This window comes from Clytia hemisphaerica, unplaced genomic scaffold, assembly GCF_902728285.1.
Source record: "Clytia hemisphaerica strain Z4C2 unplaced genomic scaffold, Clytia hemisphaerica genome assembly, whole genome shotgun sequence".
Taxonomy (NCBI): domain Eukaryota; kingdom Metazoa; phylum Cnidaria; class Hydrozoa; order Leptothecata; family Clytiidae; genus Clytia; species Clytia hemisphaerica.
In genome coordinates, this window is record NW_027103384.1 from 456171 (window position 1) to 472114 (window position 15944).

A 15944-nucleotide genomic window follows, 5' to 3' on the forward strand; every position below is an offset into this window, starting at 1 on the left:
GAAAGAAGTATTGGAAATTAAATGTAACTTTCATAAATAAACAAGTAATCGCCAAATTATCTGCTTAGAAATTATGGCAAAAATTGCTTCATAATTCATATTACTGTATTACACAGATTATAAACATGGCTTCAGAAGGTAACTAAACGCTGCATCATGTTTTAATATCACAAAGTCCTTTGATGGTTCATTGTAGTTCGATTAATGTAGCCACTTGTCAAACTACAAGATCCACCTGGTCTTGGAAGACATTAGCGAGTTTATGTATTCGAGATAAATCGAGGGGGACGGTATAAAGCAAAGTTAACATGTCTCCAAAATCACCGTCCACTTTGCTCGACGACGGTAAAAACACCAAAATACTGTCGTCTGTTTAGGTGAGCAAAGGCGATATAAAGCTGTACATCAACTATCGACTTTGTTTTGTATCATTTCACTTACCGTCGCCCTCGATATCCTCCGATACATAAACTCGATATTAAAATCGGCGTGAACGCATTAGGAAACTTACAAAGTTCTTTTCTGGTTTCTTCTTGTACGTCATTTGGACATGTTGTTTTAACGTTACTGCAATCTAACCGTTGAACAGTCTTAGGTAATGAAACTGACTTTCTTGATCGTTTTCCATCACCACATTGAGCTGACCATGAAGACCACTCACTATATGAACATTCCACTGTGTTGCAAGTGCCTTGATATAATATAAAAAAAATGAAGGTTTAGTACTGGATAACAATAGATGAGCGTCTAAATACGATTTACACTAGCCCCAGTATAGATTTAGCTATGTAATTAAAAGAAAAATTACGGTTCTAACAATTTCTCTGTCGTATGCAATAATATCATGAAGGGCTTTTCCAAAAAAAAATTTGAATATGGGAGGTGGAGGATATAACAGTTTTCAGTGATTTACCCCCGGACAAAGTGACTTTTGGCCCCCCGGACAACGAGTTTTACCCCCCGGAAAAGCATCAGTTGACCCCCCGGACAACCCAAATTACCCCCGGACAGAGCAAATTTACCCCCCGGACATGGCAATTTTTGCTACCTCCGGACAATATATCCTCCCCCCCCCCATGTACGGACATTTTCTGGAAGAGCCCATTACACATAAACATATTTAGATTTTCTAAGAAAATGTTACTCCCTTACGAATTCCAATGATAATTTCACCTACATTGAGTTGTTCTTTTCTCCACTTTAGTATCAGGATCACATTTTTGAGCGAGTCCATCACAAGAGAATTGTTTGATGGTAGCTGCCACAGCAACCAATGAGCTTTCACGTTGCGCTATACCACATGACGCAGACCAATCAGACCAATCAGAACGCTCACATTTCACGTATGAACATTCGCCTACATGGAAAACAAAAGCATTGATATAGAATCGAACATAAATAAACTCAGTTTTCTTCAATCCCAAAGCCCTACATTTTCAAAAAAGCAAACGTAATGAAAGTCAGTTATTGAGACAGTATCTGATAGTAGGGGGGGCAAACCCTTAGGACCCATGACATCTTTTATGCGACGCGACCAAACCTGGTTTATTTAAAAGAATGAAGTATTTAAAGAGTTTTTCGCGAGAGAATTTTCTGCTAAGCCCTATGAAAACTTTTAAGACTCGTAACTCGAGGAAATTGACTTGAAAAATTTGACGTCGTCACCGGTCGATTTACTCGAGTTACGTTTGGAAATCGACTATCCACTTCAAAGTCCTCTATATCGTTTTTTGAGAGGTTTTGGGACTTTGAAATTTCGTCAAATTAAGGGGTCAAGGGGTTTTGCCTGTGACGTCAGTTTTTGAGTCCTAAAAAAATTCATTTCCCTAGGCCTTAGCAGCAACCCCCCTCGCGAAAAACTCTTTAAATACTTCATTCTTTGAAATGGATCAGGTTTGGTTGCGTCGCATAAAAGATGTCATGGGTCCTAAGGGTTTGCCCCCTATTACGAGGAGAGTTTGTTGGAGAAGGCTTCCTATCTTTCGTAAGTTCTTCTCTACGAGATATTGAGCACCCATTTAATGGTTGTTTGATATAATAACTTATTTGAAGATTTTCCAATGTGTTTAGAATATTTACTAAAATAAACGGTACGGCAAATTAATACTTACACAATTTGTCTTGAGTTTCGACTTCTTCTTTCTTATCACATTTGGTGATTAAACCATCACAAGATTTCTGTTGAACAGTTTTAGTCTCAGAATTGATCAATCGCGTTCTCTTCATTGATTGGCCACATTTCTTGTCCCACTCGCTCCATTTTCCTTCGACGCACTCAACATAATCACAAGTACCTGAAATCATAATGGTTAACAAAATTTGTTCATCTATTACGAGACACAATGTCGTCTCAGCGTTATGATTACGTTTCGTGTGAAAAGTAAGCTGGACTAATTCTTATTCCGAAAAATATCATGCACGGCATAATAGTAAATAACTTTTCCAAATTTTTGTTAAGCTACGTAATTTTCGCTATCATGAAAACAAGTGTTTGATTCTGTAGAGGCGATTCCTTAACGTAAATCGAACGTTTGTTTTCATAATGGCGGAGATCACGTAACTTAACGAAAGATGAAAAACCTCTACAAATAACGTGCTTATTCAGAAAAATATCGTGCAATGAAATAACACACTAACACACTATCTCATATAATCCGATAAATCCGATAAACCTATTCTTATACTATGCCTAGAGGTACTGATAAAGCTAGAGATAGTAATATACCAAGCAAAACGTGTAATAGATACATAAATAAACATAACAATTCGCTTACACATGGTTGACCGTGTTTCTGATTCCTCATCCTTTTCACAAGTTTGTTGTAAGCCATCACAAGAGTATTTCTGGATGCTCTTCACTACAGCATTGATAGGACGTGATCTGGAAGCATCGCCACATTCTGATGACCATTCTGACCATTGACCAACGTTACATTCAACATAAGAACACGTGCATTTAATATTTCGATCTTCTGTTTCGACGTCTTTCTCACAAGTTGTTTTCACACCTTCGCATGAATATTGTTTCACTGTTTTGGTGACAGGATTAATGGCACGTTTTCGGCTAGCCTTGCCACATTCTGCAGACCACGAGGACCATTCAGCAGCGACGCAATCGACCGATTCGCATTCACCTATACAAAACAAAGTCACGTGAAAATTCGGAAAGAAATCTTGCCATATAATACATTATGAATTTTCAAGAAACTCCGGAATCATCATTTTTGATTATATATTATATTATATTTTTGATTATTTTTGAAAAAAGAAACTTGAATTCTCTCCCTCTCTCCCTTAGGTCCATGACATTTGCGAACTGTGGTGATGGCGTATCAGCCAACGTTTGCCCTCAGATGGAATGATATTAAACTTTGTGATATTTTTTTAACTTTCGCCAGACTTTTCAGAAATACCCTAGCGAGCACCTCCCTAAAAACCGAGATTTTTCATATCGTTTCTTAGTGAGTTCCACTTTGACGATTTTCGAAAAATAGAAGCCTTTCAAGTGTTTTGACGCAAATTCGATTTTTTTGCTACTGCAGGAGCTTCGAAATTAAAAGCGACGTCAAAAAATCGAATGTTTAGAGCCCGAAAACCCTAGCGAGCACCTCACTAAAAACCGGGATTTTTCATCTCGTTTCTTAAGGCCGGTCTCCACTTGCGCGCGCTGCAATCGCACTTTTTGGCTTCAATCCTTTTTGCTTGGAAAAAAGATTACGTCATAAAAATGTAGCGCGCGCACGAAAAAAAAGTTGAACACATTTCAACTTTTTTTTCAAGCGCGCGATCGTTACGTCATATCGCACCAATGGAGTTGCTTCATTTTTCTTTTGACCAATAGCGTGGAAGATTTGCTCGAAGAAGAGCGATTGCAGCGCGCGCAAGTGGAGACCGGCCTTTAGTGAGTTCCACTTTGACGATTTTCGAAAAAAAGAAGCCTTTCAAGTGTTTTGACGCAAATTCGATTATTTTGCTACTGTAGGAGCTTCGAAAATTAAAAGTGACGTCAAAAAATCGAATGTTTAGAGCCCGAAAACCCGGGCTCAAAACATTCGAAAAAGTTGCAAAGTGGAATAGACGTTAATTGCGTAAAAAAACGCGGGTGACGTCTAGTATAGGCTAGAAAACCCGGGCCCAAAACATTCGAAAAAGTCGCAAAGTGGAATTGCGTAAAAAAACGCGGGTTACGTCTAGTATAGGCTAGAAATACCCAAGCTCAAACCCAGTCCCTTAGTTCGCTTAGTTCACGTTCATCAGTAAAATTTAAAAAGTGATTTTTGTGAGCCTTCGCGAGACTTTAAAGAAATACCCTTAGGTTGGCACATACTTCTTCTCGAGTTCATAAAGAAATACCACTGATCTTACATAATTGGTTTCTCTCCTCCACATCTTCCTCTTTGCAATGTTGATTCAAACCTTCACAGGAATAGCGTTCCAATGACTTCTCAATAACGTTGATAGGGCGCGTACGATGACCCTTTCCACATTTCGTGTTCCACGATGACCAAGTACCTGAGTGACATTCCAAATAAGTGCATTCACCTGATTTGGAAAAGAAACATAATTCTTACAAAAATCATAACTCTAAATTTCATCATTTGAAATTGATAGACTTATAAGCAAGATTTTATTCGAGAATACTCAGTGGTCGAAGCAAAATTTTTTATCTCAGTAGAAAAATAGATTAAGCATGACAAATTAGCCCAGGTTTTCAAAATTTTTCTGAATTTTAAGGGCGGAAAAATCTCTTTTTATGCTTTGCTGAGACGGAAATCCGTCTTAGACAGAAGAACTAACACTGTAAAATAGACATTTGCCAATTGAATTTTTTCTCTGAAAATTGACTAAATAAGATGGCTAATGACATCCTCTGACAGATTCGTGCTTCTTAAAGAAACATCATCAACGCTTTCAGACTCCTAAACAGTATCTAAACACGACCTTCTTACAAAAATGAAATTCTTGTGACAAGGCATTTACTAAACCTGTAACGCATACAATACAAATAATCAACCGCAGTAAACCTTAAAGGAATTATCAGATGATTTTTGATATTCGGCTTAGAGATACCTTTTATGGTCCTAAGAAACACCTTCAAAGTTTAGTTTATGACCCAATTACTTTCCAAAGCTTTCCAAATAAGTCTGTACACAATCTTTACGTTGAATTTTTATTGTTTTTAAGTAGAAATTTGAAAATTCTAAGTCGAATATATCAGCTTTGGAAAATAATTGGGTCAAAAACTTTGGAGGTGTTTCTTAGGACCATAAAAGGTATCTCTAAAGCTAAATACCAAAAATCATCTGATAATCCCTTTAATAACTTACACAATTGATTTCGTTCTTGCGTTTCCACCTCACTGCTACATTCTTGTTTCAATCCATCACAATTAAATCTCATTGTGGTCCGTTGGACGGCAAGAATTTCCCTCATTCGTTCACCAGATCCACAGTCTGAAGACCATTCAGTCCAGGGGCCTGGTACACAATCGACGTATTTGCATTCGTCTAAAGTATAAAATAATAAGCAGATATTCGTTATTCATGTAAATCGCCTCTTCACATTTAGGGTGCTTGATACTGATGTGGAGCGAACTACTTCATTAAAAGAACTGTATCTATTGTTCTAAAAGTCCAACTGATGATTGCATCAATGATGCAAGAATCTAGCGGTATTGGTAGAGAAAAAGTACTATTTCTTTTAATGAAGTAAGTTATTCGTTATATGGAACTCATGCCTCTTAGCTTTTAGTCATCATCTCAGTGACCTGGATTTGTCATGAATTAGAGCATAATTCAAAAAAAAGTATTCCACCGGTAAATATCACCATTAATCAGCGGTAACACGTTCGCTGCCGACTAAAGTATACAAAATATCGTAAATAGGGTCAAAATACGGATAAAGGTTCAAATGGACAGAAATTTATGTCAAATTCAAGGCATACGAGCAAAAGTCGAAATGAATCACAATGAATCCTGGTTAACACTTACGTGATTTTTGTGGAGGTTCGGGACCTGGAGAAAAGAAGGAAAATTATTTTAAAAGATAGCAACCAATCACATGAATCTTTTTGAGAAATGTTTCAACACAACACTTGAACCAAGATCGTGGCATTATTTTGTTTTCTCAACTGCTAACCCTGCACAATCTCTATCTTAGGAGAAATAAAAGGGTGTATTACCTGAGCTGAGGTAAACTTTATATATCAAGTATACTCTTAGTTGTCCGGTAAGAGTTAAGTTTTTGTCAGACTTTTAATCTCGGCGAGGCTTCCCTTGTTTAACCCTATTAACCCCAAGCTTTTTTGACTTTTGTATCTCCAGGGGGGGGTGGTAGAATCTACCATCCTCGATTATTTTCGATCTAGAAGAGCTATGGTCATGAAATTTGGTACAGTTGTTCTCCATCATAAAAATAATTTCAAGGAAGAAGAATAATTTGATGGCGTCATTCAAAAAGCGATGACGTCATCACAAAATTTCCACCTGTCGGAAAAAAGTCCAAATATATGGTTTACAAAAATGTCGTTCACAGTCGAACCAATAAAGATATTGAGATTCTGTTTGAAGATTCTGAAAGATGAAAGGCTGCCCTTTAACATAATTGGCCGGTTTTACATTTTCCGTGAAGATTTTTTCTTAAAATCTATCTTGAAGATGAGTAAAATTTTCAAAATTTGATGACGTCATCATTTTAAATTTTTTTTTCTCAAAGTCACATTGTCAATGCCTATCACGTGTCAAAATTTGAAAATTATTGAATAAATAGATCAGAAAATGTTTGAGTTTTAATGCGATTTTAGCTGGGTTTTATGTCATGTTTCAAAATAAAGTCATAAAACCTGATCTGGAAGACCTATGACCCTAAAGCTTTGCACAAGTACTCTTAAGAAAGATTTTATTAAAAGTCAGAAAGTTTCAAGTCGTCTTGAATCCAAAATAGGGTTAACGAGATGATATGGAACTCCTATCTGAAGGATCTGAAACATTTCTCATGCAACGAATATTGCAAAAGGGTAAAGTGAACATAATAGTCTTTTGTTATTTAAGAAACTGCAAATCAGGTGGCTTCTTTGATTGGCTCTCCGTCATTTAAAGTATTTGGATAAAATCTACGTAGTAAATAGCTTAACGGGGAATTTAGATTTTCTACTGATTAAGATATAACAAACGTGTACTCACAAGTGATTCTGATATTTTGTGTTCCATTTTTGAACACATCACAACTCTTTCTCAATCCATCACACGAAAGTTTATGAACTTTTTGTATTTGCGTGTTGATACTTCGTAAGCGTGTCATAGAGTCACCACACGTTGCACTCCACGCTCCCCATTCATTCCACGAACATAATGCCTGGTCACAGCTACCTGTTGGTTAGAGAAGATAAATGAGATGATGTTATAAAAGAGGTCCCTGGATTGTTAAATACAGTCAACTCTCTCTGATTCGAACCTCTTCTATTCGAATCTTTCTATAATTCGAACTAGAATATTGGTCCCCTCAACTAGAAAGTAGTTTAAAATACTCAAATTGAAGATCGAGTTGGAGAGAGAGGGGGTCAACTCTATATACTTATAGCCTCCGAGGATGAGCAATATTTAAAAACATTGGACAGGTAGAGAACCAGTCAGATTTCATTAAAAACGCGCGATGGATAAATATTCTTCTTATAAGCACACGGATGATATTAGTACTATAAATTCTTTGTTGGTCTATTGATATTCATATATATATTTGGCGCGGTGACGCCACAGTGGTTCGTATGTCTATTGTACGGAGTGCTTACGATGTCGGATCTAGTCACATTTCCCTATTTTGTGATAGATTCTTCCGTTAAGATAGAGGCTGTTCAGAAAATCCCCCGGGTGATTTCCCACCGAGTGAATTCCCCCTGGTGATTTCCCACCGAGTGAATTCCCACCCAGCATATTGTCTAATGAAAATTGCATGTTTAATAGGAATATGTCAGCAACATAATGTTGAAACAACGCTGAGTGATAGCATATATGATGGTGGTGGATCTCATTTCAATCTTAATACAGCAATTCAAGTTGCAATAAATCAATTTTTGAATTTTGAAAATTTGTGAAAAACTTTTTACATGGGATTTCCTTTTCTTCGGTTTCTTCAGTCTTTGCACATTCAGTTTGCAGACCATCACATGACAATCTCATCAATTCACTGGATTCCTTCTCGATATTTCGTTTCCTGGTGATTTTACCACAAACGGCGCTCCATTGTGACCATTCCTCAGGTACGCAATCCACCTTGGTGCAATTACCTAAATTTCGAAATAAAATGATTTATTAAAAATTATTTTCTGGCTCGGAAAACTGAGTTCGTTCACAATCTTCAATGTTCATTAGAAAATCAACCTGTCTGTGAAATAAATTTAAACAAACAAACTTTAATGGAGACCAAGCAAAATTCCGACTTTTTAACACTCTCTAATTCGATTTTCAAGGGGAATGGCTCTATCGAATAAGGGAGTGTATCAAATGGTAGTGCGTTGTTCATGGGTGTCTCTTGTTGACGTGATTTTCAATATTATCGAATAATGTAAGCGCATCTAATAGTAGAATGTCGAATTATAGAGAGCGTCAACCGTACTATTCGTTTTCAAATTTAGTATATGATTAGATAAGACCTTGATAACATTTATTACTCATGATTAAAAAAAATATATATTTAGCTTACACATTTCACTGCGTTTTTCAGTTTCCATCGGTGTTTTACATTGTTGATTTAATCCATCACATGAATATTGCTGAACAATTTTTCGTGTAGGTAACACAACACGTCTCCTAGTTCCCTCGCCACAGAAAGTGGACCACGTCGACCATGATCGAGGTACGCAATCAACGTATGAACAGTTACCTGGAAGGATAAAATTGATTCTGATTGAATAAACCTATATGAATGCCAAAGGAGTTCATCAAAACTCCACTCTTTAAACGATAAACGATAAAAGTGTCATTTTAGCTCCCTTGAAACATAAATACGAGGCAGTAGCGACCGTAGTGCAATGGTTAGAGCATCCGGCTACGGTGCGTAAGTTCGTGAGTTCAACCCTCGGTCGGGTCACATCAAAAATGGTAGTTCATGCCTCTCTGCTTGATGCTCAGCAATTAAGAGAATGATCGAGGGTAAAAGAATGGCGCCCTCCCCTACCTTCGGATATATAGCTATCGAAAAAGGAGCCTTCGGAGGACTTACGAGGCAGTCCTTGTTCGTGACGTAATTTATGAAAAGGTCTACATGTTGTTTCTTTTTGAGCCTAAAATATTCTTGAAATGTTTTTAATTTTGTGAGTATTTTTTATGGGTGTTTCAGAGTCCATTAAGCCTCAAAAGATTTTCACTTCTTCTTAATATTTTGGCCTTCGATGTTCTTACATAGTTTATTCTTATGAAAAACGTGTATTCGTGATTAAACCTACATTGTTTAGCAGTCTCCTGTGATTGGTCTTTGAAGTGCACACATGATGTCGTGAGACCAGCGCACGAAACTAATTCTTTGGATAATTGTTGTGTATTGACAGATCGAGTTCGGGTGACTTTTTCACCACACTCACTACTCCAACTTGACCATTCGTTATAAGAACATGAAACGTACTTGCAGGTTTGTGTGCCTATAAATAAACATTTAATCAATTTTAGAACAAAAGGACTCTCCAAAGAAGATTCGCGAAAGAAGAAACTTCATTTTACTACAGAGGTATTTCAAGGTTTTGTTAAAGTTGGGTAAATTATCGAAATCCGCCATCATGAAATAAAACGTTGATAAAGACAACCATCGAAACGTCGTACACACTGTGTTTTTTATGTTCACTTATATAAAACACTAGATAGAGCTACTCTGTATTTTTTTAACAACGGCAAGTGAAGCAAAATAATCCACCATCTTTGCTGAAAGTAGATCACAATAGAAACCTTGGTTTTCACTGTTGAAGCTTTTTTGACACGGTAATGACTTTCAAAAAGAATTTTGAAGGATCACACAAGCTAAATTGTGACGTCATTTCGTTCAAAATTGCGAATTATTTTGCTTCAAATAGGGTATGGAAAGCTCTATCTAATATTTTAGCTATCTGTGGTTTGAATTTGTAGAATCGATTGATTACGGAAATCGAATGCGAGAAAATCATTCATAATAGCGGCAGTCACGTAACTTAGTCTAAATCACAAGAAAATAATGTAACACGAATCTTACATGGTTCTCGAGTGACAGATTGTCGTTGGACAGTCTCAGTCTCGGTACACCCTTCGGTAGCACGTGCTTCGCTACACGTGAACGCTTCAACAATTTTCCTTTGCTTGTTCAATTCTCGTGTACGGCTTGCTGTTCCACAGGTGGCTGACCAACTACCCCATGGTTTCCAAGAGCACGTCTGAATATCACAAGGACCTAGCAAGGTAAATACAGAAGGCGAGCTGATGTAATGACAAAATACCAAATTTGTACAAAGACAACCTGGAAACAGGTATTTGTATCGGACTAGGTTTCTGTGCATCCTCTAGCGGATAAAACTTCTATACAGGAAGTATATCTTTAAAAGGTCCATGCAATACACGGGTTGCAAGATTATATCAGTGCAGTCAAAACATATGATTACTCGAAAAAGTTTACGTGATTATATTCCCATGTTACTTGCTTTACAACTTACAGCTGATAACTTTATTAGTGTCAATGAATTCGAACCAATCAGAAAAAATGCCATGTAACAAGCACATAACAATTTCGAGTAAAAGCGTGATTTGTCTTCACACTTTAATTTTGAAACCTGTGTATTCAGACAAGGATTGGACTACACTTCTTTTTTAATACAAACTAAATAGTTTTGAGGAGGTTAACATGGGAAATCACTAAATGTTGTTGTACTAATGAGGTTAATTATTTTGACGCAAATCACCGCGACGAACGAAAAACGCTCAGGCTAGTGAGTTTTAACCAATCACATTGCGTATTTTCACTAGTCTGTTGGCCCCGGCAAATATCTCCCTATACTTAACCTCGCTAGTGAAGACCTTGCAAAAAAAATACCATGAAGATAATATATCCTTTAGTTGAGTACAAGGAGACATTAACATAGAACAAAGTTTGGTTAGAAATGACTTTGACTCCAAGAATACCCAATGGTTACGTGTAAACATGATGTCCAGCTGAAATCTTACATTTTGTTTTTCTGTCTTCCATTTCAGGTTGTTGTTCGCAGGTGGTTGGGACATCTTTACAAGAGTATTGGGCAACCTTCGTCATGGTAGTCTTAATCGATCTGGAACGAGTAGAAGAACCACATGTTGCGGACCACGTGGACCAATTCTTCCAAGTGCAAACAGCTTTGGAGCAATTACCTTGTTTTTGGAGAAAAAATAAAGATTTAGTTGAATTGTTTCTCTCGATATTTACATCAATTCATTCGTGACTTATATGGTCAGTCAGTGGTGAACATTTAAGGTAAAAAGTTTGTATGTATTTTCATTGGGCCTTTCCAGAAAAAAACCGTATACCCCCTGTCGAGGAGGTCCATCCCTCTGTGGCTGGAAATGCTGTAACCACCTGAAATTCCAGGCAATTTCAGGTTTAAACCCCTCTGGAATTCTGAATTTTAGTAGGATTTAAAAAGCTACCCCTATATGGAATTCCAGTTATTGTTGACAGATTTTTTTTTCGTCCTATGGTATTCCGCCAAATATCAAACCTTACCACCTTGGAACGTAAATGGACCTCCTCAACAAGGGGTATACGGTTTTTTCTGGAAAGGCCCATTGAAGCTTCTCCTAATCCAGTGCATCGATTGTTAGCAAGATCCCTCGGATTCCTCAAATAATCTGATGAATTCTTCATCTTGTTTTCTCTCAACGCCAGAGTTATCAAGAATATTCTGCAGCCTTCCGAAACTAACATGTTTTCTCAAAAGAAAAACTCTTGAAAAATAGTATATTTTGTTCCTTCAACTCCGCTTACAATGATGAAGGTTTCCTGAGTTCTTAAAAATTTAGCCCTAATCCTAATCCTATTTCAAACAGTATTTTTACAAGGTACCGTAAGTTGGTCTAATGTCGACATCCCTCTTCTAGTTCCGACACCCATTTTTAGTGATAAGAATAATAGTAAGGTAAGAATCACTGATAGACAAAAATATTTTCCTCTCTGGTCGCTAAGCAAAGAAATATAGTTTCCATAAGCGATTCCGACCTTTCTACTATTCCTATCTCTAAAGAAGGGTGTCGGGATTAGAAGAGGAATGTCGACATTAGATCAAGTTACGGTAAAGAATTCACCGAAATTATTCTCGATATTCCAAAATAAACTTACAAAGTGTTTCCCTTGTTTCTTCTTCAGCATCGGATGGGCAAGTCTGTTGTAAGTCAACGCATGAAGATTTCTTAATAGTGGCTTTTACTTCAGTTATCTTTCTGCTACGTTTAGCTTTTCCACATTGTGCGTCCCATTGGCTCCATTGTTCAGCCTTGCATTGCACGTAAGGACATTCACCTGTCAATCCAAAGGAGGGATTCTATTAGATTACTGAATATGCTAATCAGGGATGACAAATTCTTTCAGATTTAACATATAACTTTGTTTTAGATTAAGGATGGTTGACCTACTATTCAGTATGGAAATTTTAAAAACATTCTACTTTCTAGGGTACACATGTTTGCAACAAGCTATTGTTTTTGGATCAACTAAACTAAAATAATGAAAGATTTCCGCTAAACAACCATCTACCTAATTCATTTTTAAAATACGAATAGAAAACTTCTAAAACCAAATGGAAGATTTGAACGCGTAAAGAAAAGTCTCCAAAAGTTTATGACCGTACCGATGGATGTATAACACTTGACAAGATCCATAGTCATTATAAAAAGCCCGGTCTGGAAGGCTTTTGTTTCTTTCCATTATTAATTGTAAGAGCTTGCTTACCTTGAATTGATTTGTTTTGCATAGTTTTTGGTCATGTGATTAAAAAATAAACCAATCCCAAGAGTCAAAAATGCGGTAACGTGACCAAAAAGTATGCAAATCGTAACTGACCAATTATTTACACCAAAAGAAAAGTTGACAATAAAGCTAAAACAATACATTACCAGACCAGGGTTTTTTATAATGACCATGATAAGATACTGGTAAACCCTTAGTAAAAACTTACAAAGTGTCATTCTTTCTTCAGCTTCATCATCGTTAGGGCAAGTTTGCTGTAAGCCTTCGCATGACATCTTTTGTACAGTTTTTTTGACAGTTTTGATGTCACGTTTTCGTTCTGCTTGACCACACTGTGCCGACCAGAAAGACCAAGGTCCAGGCTCACATGTCACGTAGGAGCAATCGCCTAAGGTATGCAAAATGTGTAGAATTAGGTAACACACATTTTAAAGCAGTAAATAATAGTTTAGGATACCCCTGTCTCAGTAACCTGGTAAGAACCTATTAACCAGGGGAAAAAGTGCTTACTTCGCAACATTAAAAAAGAACGACTAATTTCAAGAAGAACGACTAATTTCGCCATCCCCAACCCCAAGCGAAAGTGACAAGTAGACACTTTCTCTATGTGCCAGTTTGAAAAAATAAAGAAGCTAAATGTCAATAGGGACGGATATTCTCCTGTTTCAAATGTCAATTGTCTAGTACAGCTTACAATCCAATGAGGGATCACGATAGTTCTAATGTTCGCTTTTCTTTCTTATTTTGGGTGGGTGGAAATGGGAATAAGATTTAGAGTGTAGTTTTCCAATGGGAATAGCACTATATTGTACTTTCCCAATGAAAACGATTGTTGGACCGAGTTTTTAGGGTGGGTTGGGGCTCTACCGAGACTGTAACACAGGAATATTTCAAAAGACAAAATGAAGACTAATATTATATATAATTAGTCCTAAGAATAAATTCATGATGTGTACCACTTCTTTGGCTAGAAATTATTGTATAAGTGACGTAATGCCAGCAAGACATTGAAGAGCTATGTATGTATCTTGAATTTAAATTTGAAAAGCCAAATAATAGAAAGCAACGTATATAATTTTCTGCTTACAAACTTGAGAACGTTCCTGATAAACTTCTGTGTGTTTGGAGCAATCTTTTTCCAATCCGTCACATGACTCGCGCCATGACGTCATCATGTCCGTATTCAAGTCACGTGACCGGTTCACTTTTCCGCATTGAGCGCTCCACATGGACCATTCGGAATAACTGCATGACGCATATTTGCATTCTTTCAAGCCTTTGGAAAAGAGAACAGAGAATTTTATTTGTTCGAATCAATGATAGATTCGAATTATAGAAAGTATTTTAAGAGACTCTCTCCTTGACGGGGACTAGAGACAGGGTCGAATTATAGAAAGATTCGAATAATAGAAGTTCGAATAACCGAGAGTTTACTGTTATTATACTCAGTCCTTTGAAAATGGAATATTACTACTATATTTTTTCTCCAAACCACTAAATCATGATTCAAAAAAAAATAAACAACACCAAAATTTTGATTTCATTAAACATTAAAAATTTTAATAAAATCAAAATTTTGGTGTTGTTTATTTGTTTGAATCATTACTACTATACTTACAAGGATTTTTAGTTACTGTTTGTGTTTCAGTACTATTTTCCATTAGTTGACATCCTTCTTTCGATTGTAATTCTACACAGTCATAATCATAATTGAATTCGTGATAACTTCGTAACATTCGTGTGCGTTTTACATCACCACATGTTCCGGACCACAAGGACCAATCACGCCAATCACATTTTTTGACACGGCATGGACCTGAATAAAGCATAGAAACCACCAAATTTAAATTATGAAACCTGAAGTCCATCTATACGATTTCAGTGTCCACTCTTTTTAGCTACCACGCGCAAACCAACTCCAAGGGAATTTGTCTACTATAGTTGAACAGACATGGTTCCCACTAAAGTTTAAAAACCGTTTCATTCCTTACACTGTATCTTAAGGATTGATATAGACACCAAAGTAATGGAATATCAACAATATAAACACTTTTGATTATATAGTTTATGGCTCGTTAGAAAAAGTGTTGACAAACAAAAGCATTGTGGGTGAAGAAAAATATAGTCATCTTTATTTTTGAAAATTAAAAAATTACATACACTTGGTAGATTGTTTTTGACTTTGTGGCTCCTTGGTGCATGGTTTCTGGTTCAAATCAGAAGGACATTTAGCTATGTATTGTTTGGTTTCCTTCTTCTCGATTGGATATCTCTTTCGGTTCATATTTTGTCCACACGTGGCTGACCAGGCAGACCATGTTTCCCAACTACAATCGTAATGATCACACATGACTAAGAAAGCTAAAAAAAGGAAAAAACACAAGGTATTACTTTTTGAATGGAACATTAAATCTCGAAACAATGTTCTTTTTTATATGTCATACTAAGAAATTTGCGAAAAGCTAGATGTGCTTTGGAGATTTCTTTTCGAAGTATTCGATTGATAGTTTGGGTAATATTCCACTGGCAAATACAATTGTGTTATAAATATACCCTTTCCTACCATTAGCGCAAAAATATTTCAGAGTAAATCAATATAGATATATGCCCTCCGAATCATTCGGAATGGGTCCTACTCCCGAATGAGTAGGAGTCACAGCGCTGACAGACGCAAGCTGCCAAGCCATGGCGTATGACACTTGAGCGACACTGGGAGAGCGATGCTCAAACGAGACCGAACCTTATGAGTGTCATGGCACGTCATTTCACAATACCAGTCTAATCTACACACACTCTTATATCAGAGTAATGGTACCCAATTCCCCTCCCATATGGCATGATCCGGGCGAAGGTATATTCACTTGCCAAGCGAATCGTAGTAACACGGTGGGTATCGAACTCGGGCCTCCCAGGCGGGAGTCAATGATGATAGCCACTATACCACTATCACTACGTACATCAATATCGAGACAAGAATGAGGTCTTTTACTACTTCTACT

The 15944-nt window shown here is 36.9% G+C and overlaps 1 protein-coding gene across 2 annotated transcripts in view; it reads right to left on the minus strand.

Moving 5' to 3' along the window:
- The window catches only part of LOC136824795 (uncharacterized), a 52962-nt gene that overhangs the window by 16149 nt on the left and 20869 nt on the right, over positions 1-15944 (minus strand). For both annotated transcript variants that reach the window (XM_067080774.1, XM_067080772.1), the window contains 18 exons: positions 15106-15306; positions 14564-14761; positions 14033-14221; positions 13154-13333; positions 12319-12498; positions 11175-11354; positions 10213-10407; positions 9440-9631; positions 8698-8877; positions 8102-8281; positions 7182-7367; positions 5991-6014; positions 5328-5507; positions 4366-4542; positions 2775-3134; positions 2112-2294; positions 1178-1357; positions 512-691 (listed from right to left, as the gene is read on the minus strand). In XM_067080774.1, the coding sequence (XP_066936875.1) occupies positions 512-691; positions 1178-1357; positions 2112-2294; positions 2775-3134; positions 4366-4542; positions 5328-5507; positions 5991-6014; positions 7182-7367; positions 8102-8281; positions 8698-8877; positions 9440-9631; positions 10213-10407; positions 11175-11354; positions 12319-12498; positions 13154-13333; positions 14033-14221; positions 14564-14761; positions 15106-15306 (3345 nt within the window). The remainder of the gene's footprint in view (positions 1-511; positions 692-1177; positions 1358-2111; positions 2295-2774; positions 3135-4365; positions 4543-5327; positions 5508-5990; positions 6015-7181; positions 7368-8101; positions 8282-8697; positions 8878-9439; positions 9632-10212; positions 10408-11174; positions 11355-12318; positions 12499-13153; positions 13334-14032; positions 14222-14563; positions 14762-15105; positions 15307-15944) is intronic.